At 44.5% G+C, this 16,442-nt stretch overlaps 1 protein-coding gene across 2 annotated transcripts in view; it reads right to left on the reverse strand.

Annotated features, from left to right (window-relative positions):
- Positions 1-16,442, reverse strand: part of lrp4 (low density lipoprotein receptor-related protein 4) — a 415,707-nt gene that overhangs the window by 114,422 nt on the left and 284,843 nt on the right. For both annotated transcript variants that reach the window (XM_078549559.1, XM_078549558.1), the window contains exon 6: positions 3,125-3,253. In XM_078549559.1, coding sequence (XP_078405685.1) covers positions 3,125-3,253 — 129 coding nt within the window. The remainder of the gene's footprint in view (positions 1-3,124; positions 3,254-16,442) is intronic.

Genomic DNA, 16,442 nt, shown 5'->3' on the forward strand with positions numbered 1-16,442 from the left:
ACAAAATGGTGCTCTTATTTCAATCTGCAATTTCAATCCATTTGCTGCTTAAATTAATATTCAAATGGAGTCTTTCAGACTCATTCTACGGCTGGTTGTGTGTCCAGGGCACACAGGATAACGAATTGAATTTTGTTGCATATTAATCACTCCCAGAGTTATTCACCAGATTTTGTTGTCTAATTCTCTGATCTGAATGCCTTCTCACCCAACACCTCTTCACCAGGAGGATGGAAAACAGGAATGTGACCCACGGCCACTTTGTTTAAAGGGGTAGCCTCAAAGCTTGAAAATCTCAGGTAACCACGATGTATTAACCTGGTAAATGAGTTTATTCTGGATTAGAAGGGGAGTGCAGGACAGAGATGGACTTAAACATAGAGATAAAAACAAAAAACTAAAAAACAAAAAACTAAAAAGCTACTGCGGATGCTGGAAATCCAAAACAAAAACTGAATTACCTGGAAAAACTCAGCAGGTCTGGCAGCATCGGTGGAGAAGAAAAGAGTTGACGTTTCGAGTCCACATGACCCTTCAACAGTCACGTGGACTCGAAACGTCAACTCTTTTCTTCTCCACCGATGCTGCCAGACCTGCTGAGTTTTTCCAGGTAATTCTGGACTTAAACATTCTGACCCTGATTCTCCAACATGCACTCCCATTGAGTAAGCACAGCACTATAGGATCATCCCTGGAGTTTATGTTGTAACAATGGAATTCAGATTGTCCCTTCATTCCTGTATATCTGCCATTCCCTTTGATCAGAAGGGTAAGATAATTGAAACACAGATCATCCCTCCAGTTGCTGTCAAGACATTCCTCTCATGGACCAACCAGCAGTGCAGGTGGGGCAGACTCTTTAAGGACACGGAGATTATTGAACCAGGTCGGGAGGGTGTTTGATGAGCAGATCTTTCTTGACGAAATCTGCTCCTGAAGAATTTTGAAGAAAGTAAAAGAGTGTCATGAACAATGAGAATCACCGCTTGTCTCCGTATTACAGCTGGTTCCATCCAGAGAAAAGGCCAGAATCCCTCAGATGCAGGACAGCTCGGTACCTGAACTTGTCTGTGCTCTTCTCCATAAGAGCTTTTAACAGGAGTTTTGATATATGGACATGGATATGACTCAGGGTGGGACTTGCTGACTGAACATTTTAATGCATTGTAATAGTTTTGAATACATAATTAAAGTGAAATCTCTGTGATAGGGGAATTTTCTTTTTATTATTCATTTATATGCGTTTTTTTTTAAGCAAACAAGCGATATACCCGGACCAAATTTCCATATGAACAATAAAGTGAAGTTGAAACTGAATTGAATTTAATCCTGATCATTTGCTTTCGTTCCCCAAACGACACAGCTGACCAGACAACACAGTTAACCAGACCAATCTGGCCTTCAGAGGAACTTTGGTCATGATTATCTGTTGGGTCTGGTATCCAATGGCCCGGCTGATGTCAATCCACACATTCGAAATGTCTTCCTCGATCTCTGTGGATGGCGTTCGACAGTTCGGACAGGGATTGTCCGTTCAGAATAGGAAGAACTAAACATTGTAACAAAGTGTTTGAAACGCTTTGGATTGATTTCACAAGTGAAGATAATTTTCATTGTGCAATAATGGGCACATAACTCCCACGCTCCCCAGGGTTGGATTTGGGGGGATGGCACAAAGGCGCGCTGGGGAATCCCTCTCGGAAGTTCCTAGGTAAGGGTTTGCACGGCCATTGCCCAGGAGTGCTAACTTCCTCTGGACAATCGCACTGTGCTGGGAACCATCCGAAAATGCAATTTAAATCGCAAACTTCAGATGGTTCCACCAGGGTTACACCAATAATTGCTCAGGAAAAGTTAGAAGAATTAAAACCTCTTCTAACTTCTGGGTACCCATTGCAAACACGAAGACTGACCCCCACAGGACTCCCCTCGCATCCTGACCCCACTACACCCACCCGAACACCCTGCAAAAAGACCATCCCCTGCTGACCTCTGACACCCCCTGACCTCCAGTCTCCCCCATCCCCCAGTTTCCCCACCCCTGACCTTTGACCTCCCACCCGAAGCCCGCAATATCTGACCCACCCACCCACCCCGGACCCTCCCCAACACTTGACCTCCGACAACCCCCCCATCCCCCAACCTTCCCCCCTTCCGCCCTCCAATCCCCCCACACCCCCAAATCCTATCCACTTACCTTAGACATTTACCTTCTCCCTGGCCTGCGAATTTCACTGGGCTCTTTAAAGTTACTTGCTTTATGACAGCAAGTGCTGTAAAAAAGGGGGCAAGGCCTCCTTGAATCCGCCAGAGCTGCATTTCACTGGAGCCTGCGAGGAGCCTTTCGATGTAGGCCCCAAGCAGCTCCGGTGAACAGAAGTGTCAGCATAATTTTCAAGGGCAGGTATCCGTGCGTTTACTTCACCTAATTCCTGCGGGTCCGCTCTCTCCCACACTAGTTGGAAGTTACAGCCCAATGTTTTATGGGGGCGGGGAGCGGGGATTTTTAAATTTACAATCGGAAACATTAAAACTTAAAAAAGTCAATGTCCAGACACATCACAAAATCATGATTCTACTTGAAATTATAGCTCACAGCACCTCGATCCAGTCTGTAGCCTTGAAATTGTGAAAAGGCAATTTGCAATATTTGAGTAATGTGTCGTTTGTGGACAGAATTGTGGAGAATGAAGTGTCACAAAGGGGAACTAAATGGACAATGATGTGTCAAACACTCAAAAGCATCTCAGCAAGTGAACATGTAGACTTCCAGCCTGAGGGATTATGCGAGCATTCTGTTTCCATTTCCGGGTGACGTGCGGGTGCACTAAACTGACAGCCCTTAGTCCACAAATAACTCAATCTGCACTTGGAAACTGTACAACAAAATGCTTACCTGGCGGGATCGAAGCAGAAATAACACTCCACATTTCACCATATCCCACTCTACCCTCCATGTGCAAATTGTAAATCACATTGTGTAAACTGTCCTGCAGTTAGTGCATCTAAGGGGTGTCCACATATCCTGAAGTCACAGGCCACCAGGTCACCATTGCCTTTCCGACTGATTTTAATCTCCAGATGAATTTAATGTATAAATAATGATAATATAACAGCCACTAACCACAGTCTGATTCGTCAGACCAGTCTCCACAATCATCATCACCGTCACAGTGGTATATGTCAAGGATACAACGGCCATAAGCACACTGAAACTCCTCCACACTGCAGTTGGTAACAGGAACATCAGCAGCTAAAAGAAAAATTTAAAGAAGATTAAGGGCAGCCTTAATTAGGTACAATATTGTCCGGGGAAAATTACCGCATCTCTCGGTCTAAATACCTGGTCCCATTATTCAGATCATTCTAGAATTTTATGACATTTTCTTTTTCCTTTACTCTTTCACCAGGACATGGTCGTCACGGGCTGGGCCAGCAATTTATTTCCCAACCCTAACTGCCCTTGAGAAGGTGGTGGTGAGCCGCCTCTTGAACCGCTGCAGTCCATGTGGTGTAGGTATACCCACAGTGCTGTTAGAGAGGGAATTCCAGGATTTTGACCCAGGGACAGTGAAGGAACGGCCGATATATTTCCAAGTCAGGATAGTCAATGACTTGGACAGTTCTGGCAACCAGTCTTGCTCAGGCAGTTTGATTTTTCCCATCTCTCGACATCTGCACTCAGTCAGGCCTCTAAATATGGCTTCATTGGCTTAAGTATCCTCATTCTGGCAATGCTCCTTCCGCGTTGGTTCTTGAAGGGTTAACCAGTACTATTTTTGGCTTAAGTTTTTAATGGAGGATTTGAAAAAAAGTGAATTTCACAAATATAAACACAATTGGAATGCTGCTGAGCAAGGTGAGTGATAACAGAGATGAAATAATTTTTGTCGCACTACCCACCTAATAACCATATTTTGTTCCTGGTGACAGGGGCATGCTGTAAAATTCTGCAATTAACTAGCACAAGTACAGCAAACGTTAATTATTTTCTTTTGAAATTAAATTGCTCCAGCAAGAGCTGAAAGCTTTTATTTTTTTTTTACAGTCATCATTTTCTTACATTAACATCTATCAGTCCATGAGAGAGTCGTTTCAGTCACATATTGATATGTCCTCATGACAATTTCCTCAACGTTTTAACTTAAAACAGATACAGGTGCCTCAGAGCCAAACAGACTTTCAGGAAATGTTGAGATTCATCAGATTGGCTTCTGGGCATTGTCAGGCAGAACACTCCTCATTTCCTGTCAAATTGGAAACGCAAGAGTGATGAAATGTATTGTAGGTTACGTTAATGGCTATATAACAGAGCACAAAATGCAATCAAACCCTTTAATACTGACTGCAGTATAAGATAATCCTTAATGTGCACCCAATGATAAAAGCGCTTCAGGTTCAGAGGACGTTCATTTACTCAAGCTAACGAAATGTAGTTTGAAAGTAGCTGAAGACCTATCTACATCAAAATGGACAAACTATTGATGGGAGATGAAACTCTTCTTTACCATCAGTTGGGGTTAGAAACCGAGAGAGAGAAAACCTCACTCTACTTCACTAATACATCTTAATGTCAATCCCAGGACACCCATAATTCCACTGCTGAATACCCTTTCTCCATACATCCAAACACTGAACACATCCAAAAACTGAACGTTTTTCTGAACGGACCCTAATGTGAGCCAACATGAACCTCACCGACCTTTTCCATGGGAAATCCTTGACCCAAGCTGACAAAGTAAAATATCAAATAGAGGACAAACTTACGAAATAAAAACCAATGTTGATGAGATAGATGAAGCTGGAAGGAGTATTCGAGGAGGCCTCCCAGCAGAGTGCATTGACACTCTGAACCCTATAGCTATATCACATCCAAAAAAAACCAAAAATATCTGAATACCAAAGCTCAACAGGGGGAGGCAGTAGCGTAGTGGTATTGTCAGTGGACCGGTATTCCACAGATCCCAGGTTATGCTCTGTGGGACTCATGGCAGATGGTGGAATTTGACTTCAATTAAAAATCTAACCAGAAAACCACTGCTGATAGTCGTAAAAACCCATCTGGTTCACTAATGTCCTTTAGGGAAGGAAATCTGCCATCCTTACCCGGTCTGACCTACATGTGACTCCAGACCCACAGCAATGTGGTTGACTCTTAAATGCCCTCTGAACAAGGGCAATTAGGGATGGGCAATAAATGCTGGCCTTGTCGGTGACGCCCACATCCCATGAATGAATAAAAAAAAAAATCAGCTCTCAGGGTTTAAGATAAAGGATTTATTTACACTTCCCATCACACTAATATTTTTGAATTAAAAAATATATATACATATTCCTGTATATTCTACCTCTCCTTACACTTCATAAACTCATAGAAGAAACTGTTGAATTATTTCACTTCTTCCTTTTGTGCCAAAGTATTTTCTGAAAATTGAATTCCAAATGGGTTTTAATTTTGCCACGTTACCTGTCAGGAGGAAATCTCTTGGTTTCCATGTTAACCGTTAAAAAATGTTGGCGCTTTAATGATTCGTCTAGTGGTTCACAGAGAGTGACAGCAGTGAGCGCTTTGCTTAACACTGAGGTTGTAAAATTGTGAAAACTGTCCGATTAAATAATGTTGAATCTATCACTTGGAAGGAGCTGACTGTATTTACATTACAACCAGATCCTGGGAGCAAGTCAATTAAGTCACTGCCAGGGTTTGTGACAAGGCAGCCGTTATTATGATTTTGTATGTATGCCAGACTGACAAGCAATTCCAGACTTAGACGACAGCCCAGGACTGGAGATATCACTGAAAAAAAAAATCGTCAATAAGGTAAGATAATATTTTTCCTGTATTTTGATCTTTAGTTTAATTTTTGTTCACCGGTTTCAAACTGGGGAGGCGTCTTGCGTGCCCTGACGAGCTTGATTTCAGTGCCTGGGTGGGGGTGGGGTGGGTGGTGGTGCACATAAAATAGGGCGAATGTCCATCCCACCACCTTCCGCCCACCACCGAGCTCAGTCCCATGATACGGAGGGTGGGTGGGCCGATATTGGCAGCCTGCCCGCCATATTTAAATAGGTAGTCAAGGGTCAATTAGGCTTGTTATCGAGCCAGCCGACCTTGATAATGCTCTACGAGGCCATAAAAAGGTTGGCGCGTGCAGGAGAGCGGGCGTGGGCAGCCCGATTTAAAAAGAAAATCCTTCAAAGGGTTGAAAGGTGTTGGGCGGGCAGTGGGGGGGACACTTCTATCTTCCGGGGGCTGCCCTTTGTAACTTGGGGGTTAGGCCCCCCCAAGATAGAACTCCCCCACCTTTCACTTTGCTCCTGGTTAGCCTGCTTTCTCCATACTGACTTTGCTTAGGGCGGGGTGGGGCGGGGTGAAGGCACGAGCTGTTTGTTCCCCCCCCTCACCCAACCCAACCCAACCCAACCCAACCCCAACCCACCCGCTACAATATTCTGCCCCTGGTCAGTAACTCCTTGCAAGCAATTTTAAAATGTTTCCCACACTACTTTTCTGGTGCAGACTTAATTTTTCAGCAGTCAACAATTATCAGAGTCTTAAGAAATATGCTGTTCTTGCTGATCACAGGTTTGAATAACTTCTGGGTGTTGGTTTCTATTTAAGCCTACAATTACGCGATTTACTGACAGCTGCCGCTGGATGCCAAATATTTCATAGCCTACGTCAAGTGACTCACAAATAACCCACCCCTGCCCCAGGCCTGTATTAAATTAAACACGAATAAAACCTCAACAGATAAACTTTACCAATGACATTGTGAATAGCCCGACAAACTCTCAAAACAGTAGCTTTAATCTTGTTGGCCCACAAAAAGGGGAAAAAAAATAAAGGAGTAAATCTCCGCCGCACCAAATCCTCACATTTCCAGCACAACAATAGATCGATTCATTTCAGAGCAAAGTCACTCGAGTTACGTTCTGAACTCAGCAGCGCCTGCGCTGTCACAGAAAGGAGATTCCGCTGCTCATCATCACGGCTACCTCCTGCAAGCAGGTTTGTCAGATGTCCAAGATTGAGAGCCAGTGCAGCGAGGATTCTTTGAAGTTTTTAAAAAAAAAATGTTCCCCCCATCAACCATTTTCAAACGCTGCCACAATTGACAGCTGCACTGTTAACAAAAGGAATGCACAAAACGCAGCTGTAATGGGAACAGTTATTGACCTGCACAATTCCGAGATCTCGCTTCTTTATGCACCCCACCTGCATGCTATAAAAGAGAATATCTGGTGTTTTCCCCTTTGATATGAGGGCTTTGAACTTATCGCTTGTCTGGTGTCAACTCTTCTATTGACTTTTGTTTAGCTATCGGTGAAAGCTGTGCAAGGAAGCTGAACCAGTTCTAGCAATTAGTTCTTAAAGGCACATCGCGTTCCTTTACTCTATCCCACCCAAAGCAGCGAACAAAAGGTTGTCCAAAGATGATGCGGCCTGGACATCAGGTCAAGCAAAACAGGCAGCGCTGCAATGAGCTACATTTCCAATTACCGTACTGCTCTAGAAAAACATTAATCAGTCCTGCTGCACCTCACTTACAGCTCCATGGTGCCCTGTTCAACCCACCTACTACCCACCTTCCTTTTCAGCGCTCCATGTGGAGCACTCATCCTGAGCAGCACCTACCAGCAGACTTTACCAGGATCAAGGATTGGGAAACACAGGAAGTCACTAACAAGTTCCTCGTGACAAAGCCCATGTGACGAATGGCAGGTTTTGAACGACCACGGCCAGAGCGGTCCTTGCCAAACAGGTTCAGGACAGGTCAGGGCCCATGTGCAGCCATCCCCCACCCCTGGGGCCTCAGTACAAACCCCTTCTGCACTCATGGAGAGACACAAACGATGCTGCGCATTACCGAGAAGCGTCTCCTCTGCTGTAATAGTCACGTCTAGGGGTAACAAAGGCATGGATGAGGGCTTCAGCAAACAAATGAGCCAAGGTGAGGTAGAATCAGGCAATGTTACAGAGGTGGAAATAGTGGTGGAGCAGATAGGCCGTAAGCTCATCTCTCAGTCAAGTATGACAGCGAGATTGCAAACAGCCCCGAGTTCAGCCTCAGGCAATTGTCAGGGAGATGGATGGAATTGGTGGCGAGGGAATGGAGTTTGTAACAAGGCCTGGGGTCAATGGCTGCAGTCTTCCCAATATTTAATTGCAGTAAAATTTCTGCTTATCCAGTACTGGATGTTGGATAAGCAGTCTGACGGTCTAGAAACATTGGCCGGGCTTTCTCGGCACCGTCCACTGACTGGAAAGTTGGGTTGACCATGTCTCTGCTAGCCGCAGAGTAATTTTAATTAACTACCTGTCGTTGTGCTTTCAAGCCTCTAAGGGAAGATGTCCCACTCCAAGAGTTTCCGGCCAATAAGAGGGCCAGAAGCTCTTCAGTCCCCAACAGCGCCGCCAGGAGGGGTGGCCACTGCTGGGACTTCAGCAGGTCTCCAAGCAGCAGCCGTTGAGGTGGCCTGGAATGAAGGTCAGTAGGGCTGGGCCAATCAGGCAGGCTCCAGTGAAGGGGAGCTGGGGGGTCAGTCGATCATGAGCGCAGGGGAAGCTGCTAGGGAGCCTCTGTCAACTGCAGGAGGCATACTGGGTTTTACTGGGCAGTTTTCCCATGTGTTAAGGTGTCGATCCACCATTGGTAAAATACCAGTGGCGGCGGAGGCCCTTTTGAGTGGCCATTTATTGACCACTTAAGGGCCTCAACCGGTCTCCTAAGGGTGGACGGGGGGCACCCGCTAACTATCCCGCCGCTGGTAAAATCCCGGTAGTGACAGGAAGAAAATGGGCACAGCACCGTCTCCCATCCCACCTGATATTACACCACCCCCCTACCCCCACCCCGGCCAGCTTCCTCTCATCCTGCCCCTGCCCCACCCATCCCGTAAAACCCCAGCCACTGTTGTTGATGCAGCTGCTCAGAGTCACCAAGCTCCTTCGGTTGTTATTGACCGAGTCACATCTCTGGCGAGATACACTTGCGCTCAGCCACCAACCAGAAATCACCTGGATGAAGGGGCACAGACGGGGAAAGTTGCAGCATCGGAGCGGGTTGGACAACGATCAGCCGGGAAAAAAACCCAAAAACAAACACTGGTCGCCTGTTGCACCGTTGCTCATATTTTAATGATTAACAAGAATTAATGATCCCATCAGCTATTCTGAGCATGACGAATTGCACAAGACAGTGGCAGGTCAATGAGCAGCTCCTTGCGTGCGCTTTAATGTCATAATAGCAGGCAGTGGTAATTAGCTCCCACTCACTTTGCTATGGAAATAGGGCCTCACGTTAATGGAACACACTAATTTATCTTTAATTCTAGGAATACTCCACACCACACTAAAAGGATACAATACCCACCCTTTGTAACAGTGATATGATTGCCTCGCTTCCATTACCCTCTTCTCCCTTTTATTTTTCTCCTCGCTTTCTCTCTCTTTATTCTTTTTCCTCCCTTCTTTTTTTTTCTATTTGTTCATGGGGTGTTTGCTTCGCTGGCTAGACCAGCATTTATTGCCCAACCCTAATTGCCCCTGAGAAAGTGGTGGTGAGCTGCCTTCTTGAGCCGCTGCAGTTCATGTCGTGTAGGTACACCCACAGTGCTGTTAGGGAGGGAGTTCAAGGATTTTGACCCAGCGACAGTGAAGGAACGGCGATATATTTCCAAGTCAGGATAGCCAATGGTTTGGAGGGGAACTTCCAGGTGGTGTTCCTATGTGTCTTGTCATTCCAGATGGTAGAGGTCATGGGTTTGGAAGGTGCTGTTTAAGGACCCTTGGTGAATTCCTGCAGTGCATCTTGTAGATGGTACACACTGCTGCTACTGTGCGTCAGTGGTGGAGGGAGTGAATGTTTGTGGATGTGGTGCCAAACAAGCGGCTGCTTTGTCCTGGATGGTGTCCAGCTTCTTGAGTGTTGTGGGAGCTGCACTCATCTAGGCAAGTGGGGAGTATTCCATCACACTCCTGACTTGTGCCTTGTAGATGGTGGACAGGCTTTGGGGAGTCAGGAGGTGAGTTACTCACCGCAGAATTCCTAGCATCTGACCTGCTCTTGGAGCCACAGTATTTTTATGGCTAGTCCAGTTCAGTTTCTGGTCAGTGTTATTGCTTCTATCGCTGTGTCCCGCCCAGCTGCAGGTGTGAATGCCTCTGCCTGATTCTCCTTACATGGGATGGGCGAGGTGGGTGCACCTGAAGCAAGTGGATTTTTTGACCATTCCCAGGTGATCTTCCCCTATTGTAACATCAAGCTCTGTAGTTTCAACGGAGCAGCTTTGCTACCATTCTGAATTCTAGCACAGACTGTCCCCCCCTCCACCGCCGCCCTTCCTCTGGCGTGTTCTGTTGCTTTCTGTCATTCCACAGCCAGAGAAAGTAACAGAAATGAAGAAGCTGTGATTTACAGAATAGTGACTCATAGAAACTAGGAGCAGGAGTAGGCCATTCGGCCCTTCGAGCCTGCTCCACCATTCATTATGATCATAGCTGATTATCCAACTCAATAGCCTGCTCCCGCTTTCTCCCCATACCCTTTGATCCCTTTCGCTCCAAGAGCTATATCTAACTCCTTCTTGAAAACATACAATGTTTTGGTCTCAACTACTTTCTGTGGTAACGAATTCCACAGGCTCACCAATCTCTGGGTGAAGAAATTTCTCTTCATCTCAGTCCAAAATTGTCTACCCCATATCCTCAGACTATGACCCCTAGTCCTGGACTCCCCCACCATCGGGAACATCCTTCCTGTATCTACCCTGTCTAGTCCTGTTAGAAATTTATAGGTTTCTATGAGATCCTCCCTCATTCTTCTGAACTCCAGTGAATATAATCCTAACCGACTCAATCTCTCCTCATATGTCAGTCCCGCCATCTCAGGAATCAGTTGGGTAAACCTTTGCTACACTCCCTCTATAGCAAGTCCATCCTTCCTCAGATAAGGAGACCAAAACTGCATACAATATTCCAGGTGTGGTCTCACCAAGGCCCTGTACAATTGCAGCAAGACATCCCTGTTCCTGTACTCGAATCCTCTGGCTATGAAGGCCAACATACCATTTGCCTTCTTTAGCGCCTGCTGCACCTGCATGCTTACCTTCAGCGACTGGTGTACGAGGACACCCAGGTCTCATTGCACATTCCCCCTCTCTCAAATTATAGCCATTCAGATAATAATCTGCCTTCCAGTTTTAGCTACCAAAATGGATAACCTCACATTTATCCACATTATACTGCATCTGCCATGCATTTGCCCACTCACTCAGCTTGTCCAAATCACACTGAAGCATCTCTGCATCCTCCTCACAGCTCACCCTCCCACCCACCTTTGTGTCATCTGCAAATTTGAAGATATCACATTTAATTCCCTCATCTAAATTATTAATATATATTATGAATAACTGGGGTCCCAGCACTGATCCCTGCGGTACCCCACTAGTCACTGCCTGCCATTCAGAAAAAGACCCATTTATTCCTACTCTTTGTTTCCTGTCTGCCAACCAGTTTTCTATCCATCTCAATACACTACCCCCAATCCCATGCGCTTTAATTTTACACGCCAATCTCTTAAGTGGGACTTTGTCGAAAGCCTTCTGAAAGTCCAAATAAACCACATCCACTGGCTCCCCCTCATCAGCTCTTCTAATTACATCCTCAAAAAATTCCAATAGATTTGTCAAGCATGATTTCCCTTCCATAAATCCATGCTGACTCTGTCCGATTCTGCCATTGTTTTCCACGTGCTCAGCTATTAAATCTTTTATAATGGAATCTAGAATTTTCCCCACTACCGACGTCAGGCTAACTGGTCTATAATTCCCTGTTTTCTCTCTGCCTCCCTTTTTAAATAGTGGGGTTACATTAGCTACCCTCCAATCTGTAGGAACTGTTCCAGAGTCTATAGAATCTCGGAAGATGACTACCAACGCATCTACTATTTCTAGGGCCACTTCCTTAAGTACTCTGGGATGTGGATTATCAGGCCTTGGGGATTTATCAGCCTTCAATCCCATCAAGTTCCCCAACACCATTTCCCTGGTTTCTTTAAGTTCCTCTCTCTCACTAAACCCTGTGTTTCCCAACATTTCTAGTATGTTATTAGTGTCCTCCTTTGTGAAGACAGAACCAAAGTATGTATTTAGTTGGTCAGCCATTTCTTTGTTCCCCATTATAAATTCCCCTGATTCTGACTGTAAGGGACCTACATTTGTCTTCACCAATCTTTTTCTCTTCACATACCTATAGAAACTTTTACAGTCAGTTTTTATGTTCCCTGCAATATTACTCTGGTACTCTATTTTCCCCTTCTTAATAAATCTCTTGGTCCTCCTTTGCTGAATTCTAAACTGCTCCCAATCCTCAGGTCTGTTGTTTTTTCTGGCCAATTTGTATGCCTCTTCCTTGCATCTAATACTATCTCTCATTTCCCTTGTAAGCCATGGTTTGGCCACCTTTCCTGTTTTACTTTTGCACCAGACAGGAATAAACAATTGTTGCAGTTCACCCATGCACTCTTTGAACGTTTGCCATTGCCTATCCACCGACTCAAAGTGGTTTTGGACTGTTGGCCAAAACAGGAACCAATTGGATTTTTAGGACAATTGAACATCTACATTGTTCTCATTGGCTTTTATTGCTAACAGTGAACAAAACCATAAAGTTATATATACTTCTGAGGGAGCCAGAACCAAAGGATTCCAAATAATTAACAGCAAGGAATTATCACCTTCACTCAAAATTGCATGTAGTGTTTAGCCTACATATAAAAATTCATGACAGAGCCATGCATAGTTTGGTGTTAGATCAATGTCCCACACCCAAGTCACCATGCATCACTGAATCTGAATAACTGATCAACTATGCGCTGTTGGCACCTATTCCTCCTCCACCAAAATTTGCTGATCCTCACTGTATCAGGTAAATATGGATGACAGCGTCAGCATTTTCTCCTCCCGATGAATAAAACTAAGCAGAAAGGATGACTGTGCCAAATTGGAATCAAAGAACAGTTTGGCTACAGGCTGTTAATTAAGTGCCAGATCTGTCACCAGGTACTATTGTCAGTTTGCCAGTGTGAGGTTTGGCTAGGTCTTGTCCCAGATTGTATCAGCTTCAATAAGGAACAAGTGCAGATTCTGATGCTTATGATCTTCAAATTGCCCTAAATCCTGTTGATCAAAAGGATATGGTCTCTGCAAGCTGACATACACGTGAAAGGTGGGATACCCTCATCTGATTCCAGCTGAGTGATCCCTTGTTTGACCTTTGTGATAGAACCAACAGAAACCACGGCCTACACAGTATATGATGCTCATTCCCGGGGGATGCTTTGTCTCTTGGTAAACTATTCCCCTTACTGTTGCTTCAGCAATTGCTCCACCTGAATGGAGGGCTACTGGCTGTGCTCAACAGAGTGGGATCATGGTTGGACTGTATGGTCCTTCTTTAGCCAGAGAGTGGTGAATCTATGGAATTCATTGCCACAGAAGGCTGTGGAGGCCAGGTCATTGAGATAATTTAAGACGGAGATAGATAGGTTCTTGATTGGTAAGGGGATCAAAGATTACGGGGAGAAGGCGGGAGAATGGGGTTGAGAAACTTATCAGCCATGCTTATGAATGGCGGAGCAGACTCGATGGGCCGAATGGCCTAATTTCTGCTCCTATGTCTTATGGTCCCAAAATTACACAGGGATTTTACCAGCCTCCCACAGGAAACCTCTAGAATTCACACAGAAGAAGAGGTGCCTCAATTATATTGGGACCCTACTATTTCTAGAAGTCAGCTGGCTCTAATCCAAGAAGCAGAACTTCTGCCCCATATACTGATGGTCCGGAGAATGGAACTAGAAGTGAGCATTCCCAAAGTTGGAGATTTTGATCCTGTGGGTAATTGAGGTGTTGATACAGGAGTGGTAGCCAAAAGGCTTCCCCCCAGACGGAGGTGGGTCTTTCCAGTGGAGTCCACATTCACAATGTTGCCTAAAGAAGAGTGGGACCAATAGAAGCAAGAGCAGAAATAGCCAGAACAATCCCACCGTGATTGGCTGGACTCATGCTGGAATGGGTCAGCCACCAAATTGCAATAACGGTGGCTAAATGTTTGGTTTAAAGAGGGTTTTACAATCGGAAAGGTGAAGAGAAGGCGAGGTTTAGGGAGGAAATTCCAAAGTCATGCTTTAAGGGGGGCTATACCACACACATTGTTCTCATGTAGGCACTTATCCTCCATGTGCACATACATTTGTGTCTCTGGTGTCCAACTGTTCCTATGCTTGTGGGTGAATTAAAAATCTCACAGGTCAATCTTGGCTATTTCATGGATTGCTTAGTTTATAATAGTTCAGAATTCAATTCCACTTATCAGCACTCTCTTCTCATACAGTATAAATTGTTGTTTTCTCTTATATTGGTATTCTTGCAAAGTATCCTGATGAGTACAAAAGCTTCGACATGTCTCTTTTTTCAGTAAAATTCAATATAAGCCCCCCCAATAGAAAAGAAAGAAAGATTGGGATTTATAGAATGTCTTTCGTAGCAGGATTGTCGTATGAAGAGAGATTGGGCCAACTAGGCCTGTATTCATTGGAGTTTAGAAGAATGAGAGGACATCTCTTTGAAACATACAAAATTCTGACAGGGCCGGACAGACTGGATGCAGGGATGATGTTTCCTCTGGCTGGGGGGGTCTAGAACAAGGGGTCACAATCTCAGGACATGGGGTGGACCATTTAGGACTGAGATGAGGAGAAACTTCTTCACTCAGAGGGTGGTAAACCTGTAGAATTCCCTACCACAGAGGGCTGTGGAGGCCAAGTCACTGAATATATTTAAGAAGGAAACAGATAGATTTCTAGACTCTAAAGGCGTCAAGGGGTGTGGGGAGAGGGCAGGAGTATGGCGTTGAGATAGAGGATCAGCCATGGTCATATTGAATGGTGGAGCAGGCTCGAATGGCCGAATGATCTACTCCTGCTCCTCAAGATGTTCCTAACGCACTTTATGCCTAATGGCGTAATTTTGAAGTCTAGTCACTATTGTAATGTACTGTACTGTAACCACTCCTATAAGATTAAGTATTATGCCCTAAGTGTCCAAGCAGACAGGCCATCAGATGTGTTACGTAAAGTGAAAATCAGGTTCATTGGGATCCTCAGGATTGAGCGCATTGGACATATGACGGGTAGCATAAAATCCACACATTCATAGTATCTATAATCCTAACTGCCGGAAACTGTAATTTGAGCTGCAAGCACTTTGGATGTTCATCTAAATTAAGTGAAATTAGTTTAATTGTGACATACTATCTACAATATTTATGGATAGCAGCAATTCAGAAAGGCAGCTCACCATCACCCTCTCAAGGGCAATTCGGGATGGGCAATAAATGCTGGCCCAGCCAGCGAAGCCCACATCTCACGATAGAATAAATAAAATAAAGTACTTTCCTTCATACATTTTTTTTCAGGGTTGGTTTCATAGTTGCAGATTCAGTCAAGATAAATTGGATTTTCTGCTGTACACTATAAGTAAATAACTTTCAAATCAATCCAATGAGGGTATTATTCTCACTTGTTACACAACTGCTCATTGTCTATGCCTTTATCTCCTAAAATCAAAGTAGCGCTTGATTTAGCTGAAAGCTGAAGATGTGATGGGTTTAAGTTTTCTACTCTTTTTGATGCTCTCATTAGCCTGAACTACTCAGACAGTTACAAGCATCTAATACAGACTGTTTCTGCTCTGCGTGCAGAAGCAGTTCTGCATTTTTTTGACTCTTTTTGTCCACATGACACTTTGCCTAAAAGAGAACAGTTGTTATTATTCCTGACGTAATGTAAAGGTTGTCTTTAACAGAGGGAACCAAATGGATTAACTTAATAGGTTTCTCCTTGCCACCTGGAAGGGGAAACTAAACAGGAACTAAAGCTGTGACTCAGCAGCAGAGAGAATTACTGTCCAAGTCGAGTGGTACCTGAATTGCCAGAAATTTTACAACGCCCAGTTTTTAAAGGGCCTCCCAAATTTTCATTAGGTGCAACGCAAAGTGTGAAAAATAATTTCCTGCTGCATGATCTTTTTTTGAGAAATTGCAGTGTGATCTGACTCTTCGCTTCGTACTTTCAATGCTTTGGCAAAATGTAAGAAACCTTCACAGTGAAAAAAAGAATCCTGACTATTTTACGACGTTCATCGGAGGATGCTGTGATCTGGTTCACACAAAACCGACTTCATTTTCTATTGGGAGCGAATGCGTCACTGTCAGTTTTCTTGTGCAAAGGCTGCTTACTTTCTCAAAATATTTAAGAAAATTATGCACAATCCCATGTGAAATAGGAAGGAAAGAAATAAAGCCCAGTAAACAAGCATTTTGATCTTCAGTTGAAACACTGGGCCATTGAAAGCACTTTTGTACATACTTTGGTGCC

This window comes from Cetorhinus maximus, chromosome 9 (assembly GCF_964194155.1).
Source record: "Cetorhinus maximus chromosome 9, sCetMax3.hap1.1, whole genome shotgun sequence".
NCBI classification, from domain to species: Eukaryota; Metazoa; Chordata; class Chondrichthyes; order Lamniformes; family Cetorhinidae; genus Cetorhinus; species Cetorhinus maximus.